The 24,557-nt window shown below is 40.5% G+C and overlaps 1 protein-coding gene across 1 annotated transcript in view; it reads left to right on the top strand.

The window, feature by feature from the left end:
- Positions 1-24,557, top strand: part of ABCA12 (ATP binding cassette subfamily A member 12) — an 88,398-nt gene that overhangs the window by 28,922 nt on the left and 34,919 nt on the right. Inside the window, exons 10-28 of the mRNA XM_062578362.1 lie at positions 90-4,241; positions 4,885-5,000; positions 5,691-5,797; positions 7,271-7,524; positions 7,646-7,758; positions 8,242-8,366; positions 9,171-9,344; positions 10,261-10,425; positions 11,445-11,646; positions 12,215-12,354; positions 12,934-13,053; positions 14,221-14,311; positions 15,638-15,817; positions 17,282-17,597; positions 20,197-20,311; positions 21,653-21,982; positions 23,054-23,123; positions 23,221-23,355; positions 24,021-24,176. Coding sequence (XP_062434346.1) covers positions 90-4,241; positions 4,885-5,000; positions 5,691-5,797; positions 7,271-7,524; positions 7,646-7,758; positions 8,242-8,366; positions 9,171-9,344; positions 10,261-10,425; positions 11,445-11,646; positions 12,215-12,354; positions 12,934-13,053; positions 14,221-14,311; positions 15,638-15,817; positions 17,282-17,597; positions 20,197-20,311; positions 21,653-21,982; positions 23,054-23,123; positions 23,221-23,355; positions 24,021-24,176 — 7,061 coding nt within the window. The remainder of the gene's footprint in view (positions 1-89; positions 4,242-4,884; positions 5,001-5,690; positions 5,798-7,270; positions 7,525-7,645; positions 7,759-8,241; positions 8,367-9,170; positions 9,345-10,260; positions 10,426-11,444; positions 11,647-12,214; positions 12,355-12,933; positions 13,054-14,220; positions 14,312-15,637; positions 15,818-17,281; positions 17,598-20,196; positions 20,312-21,652; positions 21,983-23,053; positions 23,124-23,220; positions 23,356-24,020; positions 24,177-24,557) is intronic.

Below are 24,557 nucleotides of genomic sequence, written 5' to 3'. Positions count from 1 at the left end.
ACTAACAGTATAATTCAAATCTGTGATCTTTGCTCTAAGTCACTTGCACTGATTTTGTATTCTCTAAAATGCTTTTTTTTCCCCCCTAGAAAATTAAAGTTACCAGAGATTGATGGAAAAGATTCCAAGAGGTCCATTAATTCAAATGATTTAGAAGCCATACAAAAGTCTCTAAAAGACTTTGAGAAAAAAATAAATAGAAGTGAATTAAAAAGCTTAAATCTATTCAGAAATTTAAAGAATGAAACATTACAGAAACTATATGCAATTCTTGAACTGGGAATGAATCCACATCGTGATTATAAATTAAAGGAACAATATAATAAGGAAATAATTGATGAAATCTATAACTTCACCTCACTGCAATTACCGAGCGATTTTAATGGGACTTCCATTTTCAATACAATGACTCAATGGCAAGAAATTCAGAGTGCTTTAAAATTAGCTGCAATGGTTTGGAATCCAGATTTGTTAAATAATTCTAATTTTAGTACAGAGCAAACTAAGGATACTCTCAAAATGTTATTCTCCACTAACATGCCACCATTTTTGGAAGATTTAAGAGATCATTTAAATGAAATGCAAGAAATACCATCTTTGTTTTCTGACTATTTGCTTAAACCTGTGTCCTACAAAAACTTTCCAGACCAACTCCTAGCTCTCCAGAAGATGTTTTTTTTAATGACAAATACAAACGTAGGCTATCAGTACCTACTGATGCCTGTGTTTGAACTGATGCGGAAAGTACAAAGCTCCATGGGTGAAGCCCGGTGGGATGAGTTGAATGTCTACTGGCGCATTGGGGAAAAACTGAGATCAATGAACTGGAATATCACAGGCATAATAGCTTATGGGCAATTTTTAGACGTACTAAACAGCCATTTACATAAACTGAATAATAATTCAAATAGTTTCCTCAGTGAACAAATAGATCGACTGTCAGAATTTGTAACAGCCGTGTTTAAAGAGTTTGGAGAAAACTCTGAAGTAGCCAATATCTCACTGGTCACTCAAGCCATACAAAAGACCTTGTACGTATTAAAAGACTTACAGTTGCACTATAATGTCAGTAAATTAGAATCTATAGATATGTTCTTTAATTTTGACAATCAAACCTTTGACAGCTTGTCTGAGCTACTGAGGTTAGGTATGAAAATCCTTCATTTTACAATTGCAAGTGAAGATTCCAGTGGAGAAAAAGCTAACCCTGTCTATAATATAACACGTCTTCTACTGCAGGAGTTCAATGAGTCTTCCTTACAGCACAATACTTCATTAGAGGCAAAAATTTGGGACTTCTTGCATTTGGCCTTGATTCCTTTCTTTGGTAATAACAACAGCGATTACAAGACACCCGAAAACTGCTCTGCTCAAGACGTTCTCCACATAGCACTTCAGATGCTGTTTGAAAATGCCACTCTAAGCGAGTCCCTGGCGAGGAGCCGCTGCGAGCCCTTCTTTGCTTCCATGGACGTGGAGAGAGGAACAAAGCACAATGAAACCTTTACAAAAATGTTTCAGCTAGCCATAATGAACCTGAGGCTGTCGCCAGAGTTTGATGTTGTCTTCAAGAACAGCAGTGAAAGTTTTTCCAAGGAGCTGTCGTGCATTGTCCAGTCTTTGCAGTTTTCTCTGAGTTTCCTTTCAAAGTTAGACCTTGTCTCTGAGCTCCATAGCTCTTGGATACAGGAGAAGATGAAAGCTCTGACTGCCCTCACGGAGGGGCTGCTGTTGAGTAATGCATCCTGCCCTATTCCCGTTCTGCAGGACGTGGGTGACGTGCTTCCATCGCAGCTTTTGAACATCCTTGTTCCTTTCATGCTAAACGAAACGGGCTTGAATTCTCTGAATTTCTCTGGCAGTCCTGCAGACTGGCATAGGCTGCCTCAGGTTTCCCATCTGTTACCGGCTTTTTCCATTTGGAACAGTAGTATATATGAACCGCTACAGATGCGTGGAAATGCTTCTGATCAGTCTGAATGGAGACATTTCTCCCAGCTGTGGAATGCCACTGGCAATGTGTTGACTACCAAATGGAACTTAACAGAAGTAGATGAATACGTGAGACTCCTGGAAATTATGAATAAAGCTCTAATCCTTGTTGACATTGGGGTAGCTCCCAGGAAAACAGAAGTATTTCAAATCCTTCATAATACTAGTGGAGGAATGAAATTGTCAGATCTGAAGGATTCATATACTTCATTAAAACTCCTTTTCAATTTAACTTCTGCTGCAAACAGCACAGTGGACTTGGAAAGAATATTCCAAGAAATTGCCCCACTGTATGAGATTGCTGGTGGAAGATTGTTCTATCCTAATCCCTATGGGAAAGAAAACCAAGATGTTCTAACTATGGCTGTAGCAATTTGGAATCAGATCATTTTAAATAGGACTCATTTTAATACAGAGAAAACATGGGAGATTATCAAAATGTTAGCACTTCATGCAGTCCCACTTGAAGATGTACAGAATTATCTCAGCACAAATGAAGTGCCATCATTATTTTCTGATTTCTTGTTGACCCCCATAAACTCTGAAAACTTTGCAGAACAGCTTTTGGTCCTTGAGCAGCTTCTTGCGGCCATGGCAAAAGTGAACACCAGTGATCATCATCTGCTGATCTCTTCTTTATCTAAACTAATGCAGGGTCTCCAGAGTTCCTCTTACGGAAGCAAGGGAAATGAACTTCTTCATTTCTGGCAGATTGCTGAAATACTCCAGTCCATGGACTGGGGCAGCATGGACAGTCTCACTTCCCAATCACTTCTAGGCATACTGCAAAATCGGTTGAAAACCATGAAAAATGATTCCAATCTTCCTTTCAGTGAAGAAATTAAGCAGCTGATAAATTTTTTATCTGCCATATTTGAGGTGTATGGTGAAGAAGATTCCAGAGGAGCCAACATCTCCATATATTCACAAGCTATACAAAGGAGTATATTCTTTTTAAAAGATCTCCAGAAAAGTTATAATATCAGTGAGTTCAAAGCTATCAATCTATTACTTAATTTTTATAGTAAATATACCCAGAGGCTGTTTGAAATATGGAAAGTAGGAATGAAAATCCTTCCTAATACCAACTTAAACAAAACACTGGAAGAAAAAATGAACATTATCCATTATTTTTCGCATTGGCTACTGCAAAAGGAGTTCAATGAGTCTTCCTTACAGCACAATACTTCATTAGAGGCAAAAATTTGGGACTTCTTGCATTTGGCCTTGATTCCTTTCTTTGGTAATAACAACAGCGATTACAAGACACCCGAAAACTGCTCTGCTCAAGACGTTCTCCACATAGCACTTCAGATGCTGTTTGAAAATGCCACTCTAAGCGAGTCCCTGGCAAGGAGCCGCTGCGAGCCCCTCTTTGCTTCCATGGACGTGGAGAGAGGAACAAAGCACAATGAAACCTTTACAAAAATGTTTCAGCTAGCCATAATGAACCTGAGGCTGTCGCCAGAGTTTGATGTTGTCTTCAAGAACAGCAGTGAAAGTTTTTCCAAGGAGCTGTCGTGCATTGTCCAGTCTTTGCAGTTTTCTCTGAGTTTCCTTTCAAAGTTAGACCTTGTCTCTGAGCTCCATAGCTCTTGGATACAGGAGAAGATGAAAGCTCTGACTGCCCTCACGGAGGGGCTGCTGTTGAGTAATGCATCCTGCCCTATTCCCGTTCTGCAGGACGTGGGTGACGTGCTTCCATCGCAGCTTTTGAACATCCTTGTTCCTTTCATGCTAAACGAAACGGGCTTGAATTCTCTGAATTTCTCTGGCAGCCCTGCAGACTGGGATAGCTTGTCCATACTCTTCAGTACGGCACAGAATGAACTCCACGTGAATGGCTTGCTGCAGAGACTCCAGAGTGCCTTCAATCTCACTGAAAGGAGATATTTTTCCAGCATCTGGGATGTGGATGACAGTGTGCTAAACACCAAGTGGAATCTAACAGAAGTGGCTTCTTACGTGAAGCTGTTGGAAGCAATGGTGAACAGTCCTGCCAACGATGTATCAGTTCTAGAAATCGTAGAAGCCAGTCGCTCCATTCTCAAGAGCCTGAAATCCTCTGAGCTGCTAAATGAATTGAATATAGGTTCCAACTCAGCTTCTCTCTCCAGCAAAACTGCTTTTGACAGTGTGATCGACACTGTCGCTCATCACTTCATGGTTAGGGCAGAAACCCTGTTCAACAAGACCCTACCTTGGACTCAAAGTGACCAAATCCTGTCTCCAACCAGTTTGATCACACGGTGAGTTTGGTTTTTGTATATCATAACTGCAATTATGTGTAGTGATTACCATTTACTTCTGGCAGGGAGAGTATTTTAACTTCTTCCAGTGGAGCAATTCTAGCCTGAAATCTAACACCATAATTTAGGATTCCTTTGCTTCAACCCGTGCTAGACCTGGACAAGAAATTTATCTTATCTGCCTATTCCGTTCTGTGGCTTCAGAATTAAAAAATGCTCAGTGTTGGTCCGTCTGAGCTCACAGCAGAAGTGAGGTCCTTTAGGCAGTACGCCCCACTGGAAGCCAGGTTACACCAGTGGTAAGCTCTTTGGAAGGCCCTTCGTTGTGGTATGACTCTTTAGTTTTTTTTCCTCAATCTCACAAAGGTATGACTTTACAACTGTATCTCATCTAAAGTGAACCTTTCAAACCTGTTTTCTTATCTGTATGGTTTGAGAGTGAATGACAACTGGGGTGATAACAAAAAAAGTAATTGATAAAATTGGGAGGGTACCCACTTAGGAAATGTCATGAGACACATGGCTTTATCTGGATTTTTTATTTACAACTGCCAAGGAGCAGCATCTATGTAGCTGACAGGTCACACAGTAATATGTCTGTTTCTGAAAGAGAATCTCATTTAAGCTCCATCTTATTTTTCAGATTTCTGTTTTTAGAATTTGAAAACACCATCTTACAGGTGACAGTGAATAACAGCTACAATCCTTACCTGATGTGTTTAATAAATGCCACTGAAATTGAAGACAGCAAATTGACAGGTAATCATGATTTCATTAATGTAGTGGGACCTTAGCTGGAGTGTGGTTGTGCTTGTCTTTCAAAGTGTTTTATCTAATGATGGGAAAGAAAGGTGCCACATATTTTCACTTGCTTGAAATTAACTGGAGCTGTGAGGCCTCAGGAAGGCAAGTTCCTTTTTGTTTGAGTTATGTCACATTATGGATATAAATTTTCTATCCAACTATGTCCAAAAAACATGTGTACTCATTGCTATGTGATGACAGTTTGCTGACACTCAGATAAAGAATCCTTAAAAATAGAAACCTATATTCCCTTCACAGTTTTATGTGCCCTTAAGATGACAGCAGTTATTTTGAGAGTTAACATATTTCACATAGATGTTCATTGTATATGCTGATTGTAAAATTGGAGAGGTTTTTCTGCTCACAGAGATACTGAATGTGTCTGAAGGGTCAGGCATAGTCACAAGTCCTGTTTTTAGTGTGGGGTAGATTTCTTCATGGGAGCAGAGCTCAGACAGAATCAAAAGTTTACAATCCAGGTCTCTGAGTGTGATTTTCTAGGTCCAGAGCCATGTGAATATGGTGGAAAATAGATATGCTCAGTAGACCTCAGAGACAAAGTGCAGACATTGCCATGTGTGAGGTTTCTGCAAATTTGGTGGGTTTTGTCTAAATTATCTTTTTTTTTTTTTTTAACTCCCACAGAAAACATCACACTGCTTTTGAAGCAAACTCATTTGAAAAAGGACCCTTTCATGCAAAATATTACTGTTGAGAAACATTCATCTATACCAGAACTCCTGAAGCTAAAAGTGAGCCTGCTTAAAATGCTGACTTGAAGGACATCCCACAGTGACACACAAATATGCAGTGGAGGTTTTGGAAAACAGATATGGAAAATGATGTTTTAGAAAAACAGCTGATAGAAGGCAGGACTGAAAATCTGTTTTGTGTCTGCTGCCTGTACTTAAAGGTTGCCATTAATCTAGGCTGAGAAACTTGTCTCCTATACCAGCCCCTACCCTGTGTTCCCCCAGGTTTCAGAGAAGGTAGAGGTAGTCCTGTCCTCCCAGCCTTTTTTATAGAATGGCTTCTATTTTCTGTCATACATCCCAAAAGCATGAGCACAGATTGCCAGTGGCAGCATGTTCCTCATAAATCAGTACACCAGTAGCTTTGAAATTTAGTAGGTTTAGAGTTAGCAAAACACCTTGCAGAGCTGAGGCTGATAGTACCATTTCCTAGCTGCCTAGCTTCCTTTGAGAAATATGTAGGGAGGAGTTTTCAAAGGCACAAACAGCAGTTAGATACCTCTGGCATGTTGAAAATTAGTGGAACTGGCAGTACCAAAAGTACCACTAAGTCAGTTACCACTATGCCTACTGAGCTACACCAACTGCAGCGTGGCCAAAGTCCATGTTCCCTGGCATGCTCCCTTAGCAGTAGATACCTGAAAATACTGTGACAGTATCTGATATTAAGCACCTAAGCAGTACTCATTCATGGATTTTTTCCATCAGCTTTGGATTTAGCAATGCCTTGTTTGGATAAAATGCTGCTTACACCATTCCTCCATATAGAGTATATATATTTAACCCTATAGTATTCTACTTCTCTCATTCAGACCTGTCTTTTAAAGGCATTGGCTTGCCTTGCTGTTGCTGCTTAATATTTCCATAGCAGTAATACCACGAGTCTCAGTATGCCGTGTACTTGTAGGCAGCAAGCAGAAGACTATTCTTGCCATGAAAGACTGAAAATCTAAATAGTGATGACAGATGAGAGGGAAGTCTGGGTATGAAAAGTAGGCAAAGGATTGCAGTTATACACAGCAGGCTGCCAGAGGTGGAAGTCCTGACTTATAGCCAACTCCTTTTCATCTACTGTAGTAGGTAAGACCATATGGTGCCCAATAGGCTGAATCTGTTGCACAGGGTAGATTTGTGTGGTTGCTGGGAAGATTAATTGGTCAACAGGTGAGTCCAAGTTGGGTATTACTGTGTTTGTGCATTAAACAGAGGAAATGGTACGGTAAGGCTTGCAAGGTTTGTTGTATCCTGCGCAATGTTATGTAACCAGGTCTGCCACAAACTCTTGCAGAAATAGTTGCTGTGAACTGTTCTATCTGAGACCTTCAGAACCTTGTTCTGAAAGAACTAAATACATAAAAATACTTAATCCTAATGAAAAATGCAAAGGAGCAGCTATTAAAAACTTGCCCTTTATAATGCTATCATATGACTGTTTCTGTTTATTTCTCTTCCTTTTCAAAATCTCATTTAAAGATATCTCACCTCTGGGATCTGACAACACTTCTTTGTGACTACAGGAGTTTTAAGTCAATACAGCACATTTGCCATCTCCCTAATGTTAGCTTTGAAGAACTGTGTGAACAGAGTCAATCTCATGAGCAGCTCCACCGCACTATTGAACTTAGCAATCAAATTGTGACCAATGTACTGAATCATAGAAGAGTCTCCCAAGAGCTTCGAGATATTCTAATTGGGGATGCCACAAACATCCAGTCGCAAATAAAGTGGTGAGGTTCTCTGAGTTATGCTTCCGAAATACTCTGTTTATGAAATGATTGAAAGGCTTCTTGCCTTCTTTTCATATTCCCCCTTTTACTTCTTGTTTGTTATTGTTGTCTTCCAATTTAGGTTTCAAGAAAATGTACCAGAGATTGCTTTCTTTCAAGATATTCCTCAGTATATGACTACTTTGAATTCCATGCTGAACATCACTGAGAATTTAAGAGATAATAGTGAACAAGGTAGTTTCCCATATTTACTTTACAATGTTGGTTTATGAACATCATCACTAATACTATAATTTCTGCTGGCAATCCTAGGACTCATTTAACTGTCAGGAAAAAGCTGTCTTGATGAAATAAGCGTACACTGTTTCCTTTGGATTTCCTTGGGATTTAGAATAATTCTAGAGCCAATTCTAGACTGCCTGTTGTTTTCTACATTGCCCAGAAACTCCCTATGTGATGAAAGCCTTTAACTTGGGTAAAGGATGGAAGTGCTGTACATTCCTGCCGATTAAAAAGTTTGCAGTCTTAAGTGCTAGGTTTTACAGTCAAATCGTCCACTGTGACCTCAAGGTGACAGGTCTAGGCGTAGTGGGAGCTATGCCCCTGGGTGTAACATTGAGCAAAGTTGGCTTAAACACAAAGTCCTCTGTGCTTCAGACTGCTGCATGTCTGGAGAAAACTGTAATATAAATTAGGGGGTTTTTATTTGCTTTACAGAAAAGTTAAGAGAAATGTTTAAAAATGTGGACCGGCTCAAAGAGGATCTCAGAAACACAACAGGAATGTCCACAGCCAGCATTGATGCTCTCTTGGAAGCATCTCTGCCAGAAAACAGCACTCAGGTAAGTTCACTGTCATTCTGGTGGAAGGTCCTCTTGATTTTACCTCTGACTGTTAAATCCATGATTTGTTGGTGAATACAGCTGAGCAGATCACAGAACACATGACAGAAGACAGAGGAGTATGATCCCACAGGGACAGACAGCAGTGTGTGTTAAAGTGGCCATCAGGTATGGAGTAGAAGTCACTAATGTCAGTTCAGCTGCTGCAGACTGAGAGCCATATGGTTTGACTGTCACCAGTAGCTGGTAAGCAGCCACGCACTGCTTGGTGAGCGATTGCTCAGATCCGTGGCAAGGGCACAGTTCACTGTAACAGACTAATGAGGACTAAGTGGGGTCCTCAGTGATAAGGATTTGTTGCAGTCCAGATGGAAAAGCACAATTCTAACCGGGATTCATGAGAGCAGTCGGGGATCCAAAAACAGCCTCCCAGGACACAGATCTCTGTAATGAGAGATGGGTTTAGTTTTCTCAGCCTTGTGTGCCAGCAGAGCTCCAGATGCTTTTCCTCTTCCCAAACACCTAGTCTGGACCAAGCCCCAAACAGCACATGCTTTTCCAAACTTTGCATGCATCAGTCAATAGGAAATTGCACATGTCAGTCAACAGGAAAAGCCTTTACTGATGTGCAAGCTGACATAGAAGTACAATCCTTAAGATTTGCTCCTTGAAGCAGGAGTAATGGGTAGACATTTTCTGGCTGAAATAGGACATTCTGGAAAGAGCAGCAGCAAGACAAGATTAATCTGTGCATACTGAAGCAGTCTGGCCCCTAACAAATCTTTTCTTCCTTTTCTTCCATAGCTCATTTCTCTGATCCTCCAGCTAGAGTCTTGTACTGGCCATCCTGCTGACCCACAGCTGCAAACAGTAGCAGAGGAGTTCTGCAGTCTCTCCCTTTCAGAAAGGACACGTAAGACATACATCCTGGGAGTCACTCTCTTGCGACACTTAGACATTTACAATTTCCTATACAAGGTTAGTGCTGAGTTTGTAGACTACTTTCTGTAGTCCTTGCTGCATGTAGTGACTGAAAGGTCATAAAATATTGCGGTGGCCAGAAGCTATGCTGATTTACACAAGCCAAAGATCAGGCTTTGCTAATGCAGTATTTTTTATTGGATATCTGTGTTGTAACAGTGTGGATATAAATGAAGATCCCAGCTGCTGTAAACCAGCAGACCTTATTTAAAGGCACTGGACTTGCTCTAAATGTCTCCCTCTGTGCTAGTATCATTTATATGCTGTCACAACCTCTCGAACATTCCCAGCTGGGTTCAGGCTTCCCCAAAATAAAACACTGGGCTATTTTTTTTAATCATTTGAAAAGAAAAGCCCTGAAGCAAGTCCAGAAAAATAGATTTCCCTAACCCAGTTGTCACTGCCAGGTAGTTACATGATTCAAATACCCCACATGTATAACTACATAAGTGACATACCAAAATACATTCACTAAGAAGTACATATTCAATGCATGTTTTAAAATGCTACAGAGGAGGTCCTGGGGAAAACAGATTATTAAATGAGAATGCCAATGAATTTGACTCAAAAACCACTTGTAGTGTCTGACCTTTATGTTGTACAATATACTACCTTTAAGAGACTCGGATTGTATCTGAGCCAATTTCTGATGAACGTTTCCCAATTGTAGGTGTTTGGAAAGATGCTCTATTGAGACTATGTAATATTCAGAGAAGGGGTTTGCGAAAGCACTTGAGGATTTAGAAATACGAATCTTACTCATTTCCTGTGGGACTTCTGTTCTCTAAGCCTCCTAGCTGTTTGGAAAAGCCACAATCTCTGCCTTAGAATCAACACAAGAATATGGGTGTCTGTGTATGTGCACACAGAGATTCCTGCTAATCGTAATTGATTTCCTTGGTGTTGTTTGTAGATGTTTTTCCCTAAGGATCTTCAGAAACCTGTGGACAAGATGTTAGGCCTTCTGACAGAAATAAAATACTTCAGACACCAGGTAGAATCTGGCATGCATCCATTGCTACAAGCTATTCATTCACTCAAAAAGCTCCGACAGTCTAGAAATGTGCCTCTGACTAAGGTATGTGTAGTGTGCATTTGTTTTGGAGAGAATACACTTTTGGAACTGTTTGCACAGAAATCTCTTATTCTAGAAGCTGCAGGTGCCTTAAATTATAGGTTACTGAATCAAAATCTATTTTAAAGCAGCAGTGTCCTAAGAAGAGTTTCTGCCAAACTCTCATGTTCCCTTCTGGTGCATGTTTTGATTTGGAGCAGTGCAATGGTCATGTGCCTGACATGGTTAAGGGACAGGGGGATGAACAACTGTCTCGAAACAGGGTTGGCTTTCGAGAAAATGTACAGGTGCAGTGGAAGGGGACAGATGGAAACAACTGGAGAACTGAACTGCCTATTAAAGGCTATCCAAAGCCATTCAAGTCAACAGCAAAAATCAGCCCCAGCTTAGGCATAAACTAGATCAGGTCAGGTTTTGGGCACCCTCAGCACTGCCCAGACCATTCAATATGAGCCTAGTCCTGTTCTGACAGCTGTTACCTGTTCGAAAGGTTTTACTAAATTCATCCAGTTCTGGATCCCCTCCTCTGATCTGCAGTGAATGGCAGCCCAGGTAGCACTGGTAATCACTTTGCCCAGTCATAGCAGGACCATATGTAGTCATGGACTGCATGGGGATAAGGGATGTGCACATCTATGTGATAAACTCTCTTTTGTAACCCAGGATGCATAAGTGTTGCCAGGCACCTTCATTACACGCATTACAAGCAATTTCTGCATTGTATCTCATGCCTTGAAGTAAATTTCCCACATCTGTTATAGGAGAGGTTAGCCGTAAGGGCACATTTTATGTTCATGTATTCCAGTAAGGGTACAAAAAAATATGCAGATAGTTTCAGGCTTTCCAAGGAAAGCCCCTTGTTTTGTAGAGAGAAGAAAATAAATCTATAAAAATGTTTAATACCTGCTGTCTAATTCTAGTAAGAATTAGAATTCTCTAATTCTGCCATCCTTCTTTCCCCTCAGAATGGGATGCTTTTAACATATAGGATTCATTGGCATTTTTTTTTCTGTCTTCTGCAGACCTTACTGAAATCAAACAACTTTGGGATAACGCAAGGCACATTTAAGTCCATGTCAAAAGTTCTCTGCAACCAGGAAATCACACCCCTGTTTTTTGAGTCTTTGCTTCCTGATTTTGAAGACCCTGTAGGCAACAGTTCTTCCGTGGAGGATGCCCATGTCCAAAAGAAGATGAGGAAATATGGCATTCCTCATGATTCCAGTAAGCTTGGCTTTACCTTGAAGCAAAGATATTTTAGAGCTAAACCAAAATGTTTCCAGAGAGGTTCAGCAGTAAGTTGTTTCCCAAAATGCTTCTGGAGAGCCGGTGATTTACGCTAGCTGAGAATCTGCACTGCTCTGTTTATTGGTGGCTTATTTTCGTAAAAGTTAAAAGGAAAACAGCATCTGTAGAGGAACAGTACTTGATGGTGCAGTATTTCCCAGTTGCTGATGATTTGGTTTTAGGGCTTGACAGGTCACTGCTTTTTCTTGATTTATAGTTTTTCTGACTGCACTGACATTATTGGCTCCTCTGAGTTCACAAAAACTCAATTTAACCTTCAAGGAGAGAATCTTAGCTTAAACAGTGAGACTCCTGTTGCTTTGGATTCAGCAACAGGAGATGATGGTGGATTACTTTTGTCAAGACACGGGAGTCTTAGAAAAGAGCTCTGAAGTAATTTGGACACAGCAACAAACTGAGCAGACGGAAAGAACACGCTGGTAGCTTTCTTGTGTCTGGTCTACTTGTGCTCTGGACAATTTGTTTGATTTTTCTCCCCTTGCAGCACCATTCTGTTTATCCTTTTACCTGGACTTGGTCAAGACCCCTACTGGAGCTTTAATTTGGTCTTTCTTAAAACCAATGGTGCTTGGGAAGATCCTTTATACACCAGATACTCCAGAAACTCGAGCAATCATGGAGAAGGTATGACTTTGTTTATAGTTCACCAGGATATGCCTACTCAAAGGGATTTTAGTTTGTGTCCAACACAGGCTGGCTTTTTTTTTGAGAAGCAAAGTCTATTTTCTGCCTATTTGGAGTATTAATCAAAGTATTTTTTTTCCTAGTTCCACTGCTGTTCCATCCTTTATTCCAGCCTTTGTCTTTATATAAATCTTGCTGCCAAACAATTGCTGTTGGTCTTATATCTATGATATGATTTTCTTAAGCCCTTCAGTTCATGAAGTTTCACCCCAGTATTTTCAGGCAATAATAGAAAGATGTCTCCTAGGACAAATGCTAACCAGCACTTGCTGGCAAGCAGGATAATGATAGAAGGAAAGCTGGCATACAAGACATGCTCTGTGCTCTAGACATTGCATATGAGCTTTACATCCAATTTCAACATGTGCTAAGGTGGTATTTAGCCAAACAGCGATAGGATGCTAAGAAAAATCCTAAAGAACCCAAATTTGGTCTTGGGCCTTTTATTTTTTTTAAAAAAAAAGCTTTAAGACAATGACTAAATGGATCCTTATGTGGCGTTACGGGTTTCTTTTGTAGTCTAATACAACCTTGAAGCAGATGGCTGACCTATCCCTGAAGTCCCAGGAGTGGCTGGACAAGTCTCCTGTCATCATGAATTCACTGACTAAATTGAACCAAACAGTTCCGATTATCAAGGTATGAGGGTTTCATCTCCATTGTGCCTCTTGCAAGAGTGATTTGGGAGGGTGATTTCTTCACTGAAATAAATTGGGGTTCCAGTGTGTCCAGGGAGACCTTACTCTACTAGGGAAGCCATTCTCAGGTTTCTGTCTTTCAGTTCCCAGCCATGCCTGCCTGTTTTCTTAATAAAAATACTCCCAAAGCACCCTGCCATGCAAATGCTCTTTCTGAAATGATTGTCTATAATATGCTCCCTGACACTTTGGCCATGCTGAGGCCTGCTGGAAGGCTAAGATGAGTGGGGAACACTCTGCAGTTTGTAAATTAACTTTCTGCTTGATGGAGTGATCCAGCCAGCCGAGACCAGACAAGAAATGACTTTTTCAGAAAATGAAAAAGTATCTATAATAAGCATGTAGTTCTGGGTACACACATAAGAACTAGAAGATGTCTTTGTACCTCAGTGAATCTAAATAGAATTTCCCTTTCCCCTCCTAAGGAGCCTGTCTTTGCTTGGATGCAGAAAGCAGTAATGCTGTAGTGTTTCATATACTTGTTTTGTGTTCTCCAAAACTGTAAAAATTGTCTCCTTTTCTTACAAAACTATTGTGGCTTTTTATAGAAATGAGATCTCTGGAACCCTAAAACATTATAAGTTAATTTCAGTGGCTAGAGTGCATTGCAATATCCATGGAACAGTGAGAAAATCCAGGGTGGAGTATGTAAAAATGAAATGAAATACTCTCTGCTGACTGCACTTTTTTGTGGAATAATGTACAATTCAAACAAAAATGTGACAGCTGGTCTCCTAAGCTACACGTTGGACTCCATCCATTGCATTCTGCCTGTATTCACAGGACTCTAAAACAAACAGAAGTGACATTTACTAAGATTTCAGGCCCAAAATTTTTCCGTGGAAGTCTAATGCCTAGAGGTGTCAGTAGGTGTCCTCTGTTGATTCCAAGAAAACAGTAGCTTGGACTCACAGGGTTTTGTAAGACCTTTTCATTGCTAACATTTCCCCATCATGCCATACAGAGTGAAAAGTGGAAGGTCAAGAAAGGAGTAAGAGGAGGTTGTACAAATGCTCTGTGAAGGAAGCAAGTCTATTTTAGAAATACACTGAGTAAGCTCACAGAGTTTGTGGTTAAACTGATGCTTTCCTTCTTTACTTGTTGATAGAATGCCCTGCAGAATCCCTTTGTGCAGGTTTTTATCAAGCTAATGGTGGATTTGGATGCAGTTGAACTTCTGAGTCAAATAAATGAGTTGGGTAAGTTGTTCCATGTATCCTGCCCTCCTGTTTGTACTAAAGGCCTGGCAGTTCCAGAGTCACCATATTGCATCCATCCTCTGGTACCGCTCTTCCTCTGGCCGGTGTCTGATCTTTAACACAAGGCAATCTCAGCTGTCATTTAAAAACCTAGTAGTCTATGGGCAAAGTCTCCCAGAAAGCAAAGGGCCTGTTTGAAGGGAAGTTGCTTGGGAACACTGCAGGAATAGCAGGATGGGAATCTCTGCAGCTGATTGTGGCCACTGGAGGACACTGTTTAGCCATAATTACAACTTTAAATGAGCTTCCTAGGACTCTGATGGGAAATGTAGAGAACTCACATCACCATCAGGGTTTAGCTTGAAAGTCTCCCAGAACAGAAAAGGAAGGAATAAAATAAAAGAACCCAGGCTGATCAAGTCAAGGACATTGGTAAGATGCTCTGCCAGGATTTGTTGTTCTTCAGAAGTCTTGCATGGTCATTCACAGTGAGTTCCTGATCTGCGTTGAGAGTCGTCAGCTAACAGAGGGGGGATGTACCATGTTAGTGTGCAGCACAGTGATCACAGCCCCTCCTAGCTGGCTGTGTAGCCCCTTCCTGTTTTTTCAGTGGATGGTCATAGCTGTAACACAAATTTAGCTTGTGCAAGGAAAACTCAGCATAAGCCAGGGGTGGCTTTAGTCCATTACAGTCTAAAGGATATCAACCTACTGTTTACAGTGAACCCTGCGTATTAGTCATCTCACGAGTAGTACCTCTGTCTGCGCTCCCAGTAAAATCATCGTTCCTGCAGCAGCTGTTCCGTATTAGTTACACTGCATTATGCAGTCACTTTTTAAAACAGACAGGAAACACCAGTATCTTTATTAAACTGCATTATCAGGTTTAGTACACACATCAGCACAACAGACCTAACTTTTGGTTGACGTGCTTGGAAAAAAGCACGTTCTCCCCTGAGACAGAGTAGATAGCAGATGTGCTGATTACATCAAAAGCCATTAGATGTAGAATGAATGGCGAGCATCACACGCGAGTCTAAAAACCCAGCAGGTTAGTAGCGACTTCTGATTTGGGATGGCTGTCACATTTCATTGCTGGCATTTTCCCAAGGGCAAACTCACGAGTATATTACAAGTGATTAACATAAAAATTGGGTCAACAACATGCCTTCATTGCCCTGTTAAGTGCAGCAATGTTATTTTACACTTAATGTTTACTGTGATGCTTTTTCTTCCTTCCTGGTGTCATTTTGTGTAAAGAGCGAAATGATTTGATGCTTCTTCTGTTGTGTGTGGTGATGCTACTGATTTTTATTTTTATTACAGATAATATTCGGCTGGAATTACAGAACAACGCTGACATTGTCAGTCAGCTGAATACATTAGCTACTCTTGCTGTGAATGTGTCCTCCTGTGTCTCATTTAATCGCATTCAAGCAGCCAAAAACGTAGAGGAAATGGAAATGGTGGCCAAAGAGCTCTTTCTGAGGAATGAGCTTTTTGCAAGTACGTGACAGTCTTGAATTTCCCTGTTGATTAGAATTAGCCTACAGAGTGAGAGTCCAGTGCAACAGATTTGACTTTCCATCAGTGACTGTTGTGGTCATGGCTCCAACCATGCAACAGTGGGGTTTTTACCCAGTGGATGTGGTAGCAGCACACTCAAACTTCCTCATGGCACTGTTTTACACTCTCCTTTTTAAACCTACGTGTTTTTATACCTTCACTATTCGTATAGAAAGCCTTTGGTAGGCTTGTCTGTTCTCCAGGTTAGTTCTCAGCTGAACAAAGTTTCAGTTCCCCTGGTAGATCTTCATGACAAAGCTGCCTTCCCTCTGGCTACCCTATAAAGGAAAAGAAAGTCTTTTACTCAAGAAAGATACAAGGCCGTCCACTCTGTTAGAAGATATTAAACTCTTTAGATTTTCCAGCCAAACGCATCAATACTGCAGTGTCTCTTCATGGTCACAGCCTTAACATTTGTAGGAGTGGATTGAAGCTTCGAGTTAAACCACAGAATGAGATGGGGGCAAGAAAGGAGATTATCTAAATTTGAATGATAAACACCTAGCTTAATTTAAAAAAAATACACAATATCTTCTCAGTTAGGATTTACTTACAAATCCCTTGACCTGTTTGGTTTTACATCTCATATTTGAAGTATTGACATAAACTTTTCTACAAACATCAGACCATGATAATAATAATGCTTCAGTGGGAAAAGACAAGTTTCCTCTGTGTTTGTCCTCCATTCAGTTTCATAGTTTATATGTGGAATAATTATGCGAAATATTCTGGAAAGAGAAACCTCTATGGCATTACCTCTCTTCAAATAGGCATTTTAAAACAAAAAGGTAACCTGTCAATCAGACTATTTTTACCGCATGCCATTGCCTAACAGGAACTTACCAAGCTTTTAGATTCTAAGACATTTCTCAGCTTTGTAGGAGATCTTTTGTGCAGAAAAATATAGGCCATGAACATGACCTTCTTTAAAACAATGTCTGTGTTTTTAGGTTAAAGCATTGCTATGCAAGATCTGTTGATAGAGAACGTTTGGGTGCATTTACAAACAGTGCACATGCTGAGTGACATACACAATAGATATGACAGTCTGTGTTAACACTAAGATTTTTCTGAACACAGCTGGTTATTTTGAGAGCCTTTGTTTTTTCTGAATACTTGATGGGAAAAGCATTTTAAGCTCTGGGGGAGTATTTAGCATTCAGGATCATCAGTCATATTGAAAGTACAAGTGGCTGCAATGATGTGTGCTTTCTGCTTCCAGACCCTCAGTAGTGACCATAAGCAGCCTACCTGTCTGAGTATTTCTTGTGTAGCAGAGAAACTAGGTGAAGGGACTGTTGTATAAAAGACTAATAGAAAATAGAAGTTTTTATGTATCTGTGTGTACTGCTCACCTGCTATTTGCTCTGAGTGAAGGAAAGCGTTTTCCCTTTCTTTTCTAAGGTATCATTTTCAAGCTGCCTTCAAGTCATCGCACCCATCAGCATGCTGTTCGTGGGGCTCTGGCTCTCCCTCCTATGCTCAATTACACCATCCGGATGAGCAGCAGGATTACTCAAACTACCAACAGAATAAGGGAGCGCATTTGGACAGTGGGCCCGCACAATTCAACCTCACAGAGCCAGATTTACAGCCGGGCGTTCATCTATATCCAGGACAGCATTGAAAGAGCTATTATTGAATTACAGACTGGGAAGAGTCCAGATGATGTAGCTGTTCAAGTCCAGGCCATGCCTTACCCCTGCTATAATAAGGATATGTAAGTTTATGTGTGGTTTTTTTTTTTGTTTTGTTTTTTTTTTGTTTTTGTTTTTTTTTTTTTTAATCTTTGTGTTTTGTGTTAGTTCATCTGACCTGACTGGAGTTCACCTGTTGCACTGATTTCCTTTACACTGTATTCTCATGGGACAGAAATCAAAAGTTTCTTTTGGGGATTTTCCAAGGGTCAGAAAAGAGGGAGTTTTGCACTCTGGTATTAATGTCATCTAATTACTTTCCCCAGTCTTGTATTTTCAATGCTCTGTATGTACCTGAATTGTCATAATAACTTCAAGCTCTACAGCAGGTGAAATGTGCTGTCCCTGTTTCACATGCAGTGGAACTGAGATTTGAATTGGTAGGGCTTGTGTTAAAGGATATGACTGTTGGCTTGTTCTGCACATGTTTACACACAGGCGCTACAACAGAATAAGAAAATGTATTTTGAGGGCAAAAAAAGAGTCCCTAAGTTTATGAGCTCCATTCTTCAATTTTGCTATCTAGCTGTCATGTTTGTTATTCATTTCAGCAATTCTGGCTAGTATTCAGTGCATAGTGAATAGTTCTCAATGCAAGCATCTCTCTCACAGATATGTTAAAAATAGTAAGAGGGAAGAGGAAATTGTACCATTCATCTCCACAATAATGAAGGAAGACAGAGGAGCTTTTGATGCACTGAGTTGTCAGGGTTAACAGCCTATTATATAGAGCACTGCAGTGTTAGCGGTTTGTGGACCAGAATAAGTTTTGAATGATAAAACGGATCAAAAAGTTTTGGATTATCTTCATTTCCACTCATCTTGAGCCAGATCTGCAGCTAGTATAAACTGTAACTCTGCCAAATGCAATGCAGAGAAGCCAATTTCTCACAGCTGAGGACCTGCCCCTCTGGCAAGACAATTTTGGTTGGCATTGGAAACCTGGCAGCGTGGTACTTCCTCGGAGTTACTACCCTGACCGCAGCTGGTGACTGAAGTGGGTGGAAAACGCACAAGGAAGGAATTTCATGTCCATTACAAAGCAGTGAAGGATGTTCAGCAAATATTAGTGGCAGGGGAGATGGTCATGCCATGACTGACAGTACAGATTTCTCGCTTAGACCAAGAGTGCAGACTAAACCAGGAGCTTTTCCTACTGAAAAGCCTGCATCTCTCCGGCGTGAGCTGAAGGACGGTGGGAGCTGTAGGACATGCATTAACCTTGTATTGCCTTGTCACTTAGGGGAGCTAGGGATCTATAATCTCCTGTTAAGGTAACTGCATGCAAAGTGCCCGCCACTTATTTGTTCCTGTAAGTACACAGGCAGTAAGCATTCAAAGGAAACATCAACTTCTTGCAGCAAAGATATGGGTTATTGTTGTGAGATACTTCTAGACCGTGATTGAACGGCTGCTGGGGGGCAGGGTTAGTACAGGGTTATCTGCTCCCTTTCCTGTTGTTAGGCTGCCAAAGAACAGCTTGCCTTTGGGATTCCCTCCCCAGGTTCAGAGGGACATGAGTTTGCTCAATTATTAAAATACCTAAAGGCTTTGGAATTGCATCCAGGAGAAATCATTATAAAATGAATATGTATTGATTGTTGTCGCATAGTTCCCTCTAGGGAAATGGAGAGAAGTCTGTACACCACTGTACAGAAGGTGTGGGGAAATGCTGAATTTTTAATAGCCTGGAGATCATGCACAAGGTGTTAGCCCCCCCGCCAAAAAAGAAAGAAAAAGTAGAGTTCTGAAATGCCTTTTTACTGTTTGTTATAAATATGGGCTCATTGTACAGAAGCCTTTCCTGAAAGCACTGCTTTGGGGGAAATTTTCAGTTTTTCAGGGAGAAAATTATGAAACTCTAAAGTTCATTTTTTTTACTGTTACTGTACATTAAACTTTTCCCAGGAATAACACTGATATTTGTTTAAAGCCAGGTCTAGAAATAAAGGAGGAAAGCATGAGCCCTATAGACACAATGAAGTGAATCCCCTGCTATAAAAGCACACTTTCCGTCACAGAAGGAGGATTTTATTGTTGGCCATTGTTACTTCTTTTTTTCTGAGCACATTTGGCATGGAAGGAAGATTTTGATTAAAGCCAGGAGCAGAGAATTGTGAAGACCGCGTTGCAGGCCTGGGTCTGCAGCACCTGCCTGTGCGTTAGTGGGGCAGATACGTCTCTCTTCTGGGAAGTGCCTAAATCCAAACTCAAGTAACAAGTTATATGGCTAGTCAGAAAATTTGGCCATTATTGACAGAGCTGAGAGTTGTGGCTGGCTGCTGTGACTTCTCAAAAAGAGGGATGCTCTCCTTCAGAGTTAGATGTTCCTGCTGGTGGCAGTTTCTGCTCCTGCTAGTGATGCTTCTGTGGAAAATTGCTTCCAGAATCTGGCTAGAAATATCCTTATGGTTAAATAAATAAATATTAAAAAAAAATTGAAACAGTCAGGAGTTTCATGGAAAAATAGCATTTTTATGATTATTAATTATATTCCGTGTTTTGAAATATAAGCATGTCTTTTCCTGCGCCAAAGTATTATTCTGAAAAATATATTCAGTATAAATCCTTAATCCTCAGAACATTTTGTATTCAGCTGAAGCCTACATTTGCCTTTTACAGGTTTTTAACCAGCGTGACCTACTCTCTTCCATTTGCTCTGATGGCTGCCTGGGTACTGTTTATAGCTGATTTTGTTAAAACACTTGTTCAAGAGAAAGATCTGAGGCTTTATGAGGTACGTTGAAGCTTTCTGTGGCATGCAAAATTATAAAGAGATTTTCCTTATTAGTGAGTAGTACATCTCATGTGCAGTATTAAATGGAGCAAAATGAGTATTAAGGAAAATGATACTTTAAATACCTATTGTTTGACCTGCACTGCTTGAATTCTGACATTGTAACCAAGTTCAAAACTGTAAAAATGCAGGATATTTGCCCTTAAAGTGGTGAGAATGTTACTTTTTAGTTCTGAATACTAGAAACTTTGGGATGTCACAAAATTACAAGCTTCTGAAGATTAAAAAAGGCTCTCTAAAAACCTATCTTGAATCATACCTGGTGGGGATGCAGATATGAAAAGTGAACTCATTTCCTATCCTTCAAATTACTAAATATTTCAGAAGGTGCTGCATCTTATATCAGCTCCTCTGAAATGGAGTTCTTGATTCAGGTTGCCTATTGGAAAAGAAATGACATTGAGACAAAGGGAATTTACTTAATTCAGGTTTTCACTGTGAACAAAGTCAACAGAGATGAACAGCAAAGAACTTTTACAGAACTAAGCTTCAGCAAGCCACAAAAGCTTGAGCAGATTTGTTCTTCATCTGGTACCATGGAAACAAATGCTGGTTTACCCAAAAACATTCTGAAGAAAAGACACTCTATGAACTGTAATGAGATTAAAATGAATGAACCCCAGGGACTAGCTGACAGTCCCTTACCCTAGTTTTGGGAATCCAGTTTCATGGTCTCTAAGAACCTGGGTGTCAGTAGTCCTTCTAGGTGTATAATAATCTACAGCAAGATGTCAGCAGTTATTGTTTCTTTGGGATTTTGTAATATAAATTTACAGTTCTACATGAGTCTTATCAACTTGTTCATCAGATAATATAAATGAATGTTGCTTCATTATAACCATGCTAATTTGCCCATCAGTGTCTTTTGGGGAGGATTAAATGTTTTTGTTTTAAAGATGCTTTGAGAAAGAGTTTTTACGCTCTAGCCACCCACAGTTCCATGGTCCTGTTTTTGAAAGTAAGGAAAATGCTTTAAAAAAGCAACAAATCTAAGGTAGCAGTTGCTTTGGGGCTTTGGGGCTGCAACAGTTCATACTCGTAGATCCCATCTGTCTTACCCTTTGCAGTGGACTGTTTTGCAAACATAGGGCGTTCCAGAAACGTGAGTGCTTGGTTTCTCCCTGGTTAGCAAGATGGCAGTGTGCCAAAATGTGAAAGAGCATGTTTTGATTTTATACTCTGTCGAGACATTGAAAAGAGAAAAATGAAACAGATCAATATCAGCAAAAAGATCCCTTAAGGAGTTGTTTGTGGTTCATTCTTTCTCCTTTCTCTGTGCAGTACATGAAAATGATGGGCGTTAATGCCAGCAGCCATTTCATCGCCTGGTTCATAGAGTGCACTATCTTCCTTTTAATCACTGTCACCTTCCTCATCATTGTGCTGAAAGTGGGTGACATCCTTCCAAAAACAAACACTGCGCTCCTGTTCCTGTACCTTATGGACTACAGCCTCTCCATCATAGCCATGAGCTACTTCATCAGTGTTTTCTTCAACAACACCAACATAGCAGCCTTGGTGGGCAGTCTCGTATACATCCTCACCTTCTTCCCCTTCATTGTGTTGCTTGTCATTGAGAATCATTTGAGCTTCTCTGTGAAGAGCCTACTGGTAAGTTCTGTTTTTCAGTAAGAAGGATCACATGTGTGAAAATGGACACTAACCTTCCGTAAGTGAGGCTTATATCTGATCTGGCTTATATCACAAATGCGCATGAGTTTGGTGCCTTTCTAAACTCTACTAGTGGGCATTGACAAACGCTACAACATGTGACAAGAGGAAAGTTGTCGGGGGACTGCTCGAGGCAAACTTGGAATTAGTTGTGTCCTATGACTGAAAGCAATACTTGTGACATTTTAATTCCAACCTGTCAGCCGAGTCGTAGTAGTTTGAGCTATGTACTTTGCCTTTGCCAGTCACAAAGCAAAATGGGTTAGCTCCAGCCACAGTGAACAGCAAGGCTGTGTTCGGTAAGGGGTCTAAGTAGCAGGGCTGTGAACGAAGGCTGCGCAGTGCCTATTTCTCTCATAGCTGGCTCTGCTCATCTTTTAGTTAGTGTATCTCAAATTCCTAACCATGAAGAGATGTAAAGCCGTGCCTCTTGCCACAGGTAGAAGCAGGTAGATTATTTCTTGTCAAAGAAATTATGTAGCTGTCACCTAGATACTTAGGTTCCAGAAGCCAGATTTGTTTCCTTTAAGTTCACCAAATTCAAGAAGTGACACCCATTAAAGCAAGCAGTAAAATTATTAGCCACGTGTCACATCATTCTCAAGCACTACTTAATTGCATAAACCTAAGCTGAATTTCTCAAAAACAGATCCGCTCTGCTTTTAAGCTCTTCACCGTCTATTTGTGTGACTCTACCTAAGGCAGCTAATTACTCATGTTCCTTACCTCTCAGTATATGTTTTCTCATGGAAGATCAGTGTCCTGTGTGAGGAAGGAGGTCGGGCCCTGAGTATGGGAAACAAAAGGAAGGAATGCTGCTCAGGACAGCATGATAGCCAGTCACTGGAAGTGTCGACCTAGTCCAGTGCTCACAGTGACCAATGGAAAAAAATCTCATTAATATTTCTGGCTCTTGGATCAAGTCAGTGAGGTATCTAGTTGTTGACTATCTTGATTTCTCTTTGCGATTGACTCATAAACTCTTTGTTTTCATTTTTTCTTATTCCAAAGAGCCTGTTGTCTCCAACTGCGTTCAGTTATGCAAGTCAATACATTGCTCGATATGAGGCCCAAGGTGTAGGTATGTTTATCGTAGATAAAACTGTGCTTTAAGCCATCATGATTGTGACGTTTCATTAACATGGATTCTATTTGTGTTTCTAAATTCCTTTTTCCAGGTCTGCAGTGGGACAACATGTATAAATCACCAATGATTGGAGATAACACTTCCTTTGGCTGGATGTGCTGGCTCATCCTGATAGACTCCTTCATTTACTTTATTTTGGGATGGTATATAAGGAATGTTTTCCCAGGTAAGGATGTGAAGCTTTGAGGGAGGTGCAGTACCGTCTCCTGTAGAAAACAGTGAATGTAACGCTGGCCGATTCCAGGATTAAGGCAGTAAGGCAGTCTGCACACACAGGATGCCTCCATTTCTGGATCAAAAGGGGCATGTCTTGGTGGATATCTGAGAGTATTAATGGATCCTGGAACAGGGCAGAGCAGGGAAGCATTAAGGTTCCCTTGCTTATCACATGGGTAGTTGGGACCCCTGAATAAACTGGGACCAAGGACAAGGGAGGATGTGTGCAAATGGTTGGTGAAAATGAGAACAGAGCATGTTAGCCTGCATTTGTCAGGCAAGTGATTTTGTGTTGCATTACTTATCATTTGATTTCAAAAAGTAATTCCTGCTGTGGGCAAGAGAAGTACATTTGTCTTTTGCTTTTCTTCACCATCTAATGAAGTAGTCCACAGGCACACAGCAGTCTTCTGGAGTGAAGTACTCCAGCCCTCCAGTTATGAAGTTACTCAGAATAATATACCAGCTAACGCGTCCTACTATGTCAATAGCGTCCGTAGTTCGTGAGCACACCAAGAGAGGAGAGAGATCTCTGAAAATCTTTTTAGAGCATACCCATATAGTGGTGTGTCCTGTAGAAGCAGATACTTGAATATGATCATCTTCTCAATGCAGGGAGATATGGTATGGCTGCTCCCTGGTATTTTCCGTTGCTTCCATCTTACTGGATTGAATACAATGGTTATATCCCCTTCTGGAATGAGAAACGAAGAGCCCTTCTCTTCACGAAGCTGGTGTTAAGGAAAGAAGCCACCCTCAACAATAAGATATGTATGTGAATGCTAGATGGGGTAACGATGCTAACTTATGTCTTGGGTAAATGAATCCAAATGTGCAAAGGGGCACCATTTTATTTGTAGTCATTAGTGCAGTGGACACACTCAGAAAGCACATTCCTGTGTTGATTCTCATTTTGTAGCACAGGAAAGCTTTGAAGCTGTTATTTATCTGAAAGGAGATTTAGCTTTTAAATTTTACTTCCTATTTGGTGTGGAAATCCTGTACTGATGTTGTATGTGAATTTGTGTATGTGTATGCTCTAGGTGGGCAGTTACTTGAATATATCTATCTCACACTACAGTACTTTGTATAGAAATACACTTTTATTTGTACAAGCAAATACAAGTTTCCATTTGGGAACAGGGATATGTG

This window comes from Rhea pennata, chromosome 6 (assembly GCF_028389875.1).
Source record: "Rhea pennata isolate bPtePen1 chromosome 6, bPtePen1.pri, whole genome shotgun sequence".
Lineage (NCBI taxonomy): Eukaryota > Metazoa > Chordata > Aves > Rheiformes > Rheidae > Rhea > Rhea pennata.
Note: the sequence above shows the minus strand (reverse complement) of the source record. Positions and strands in the feature narration are given on the sequence as shown.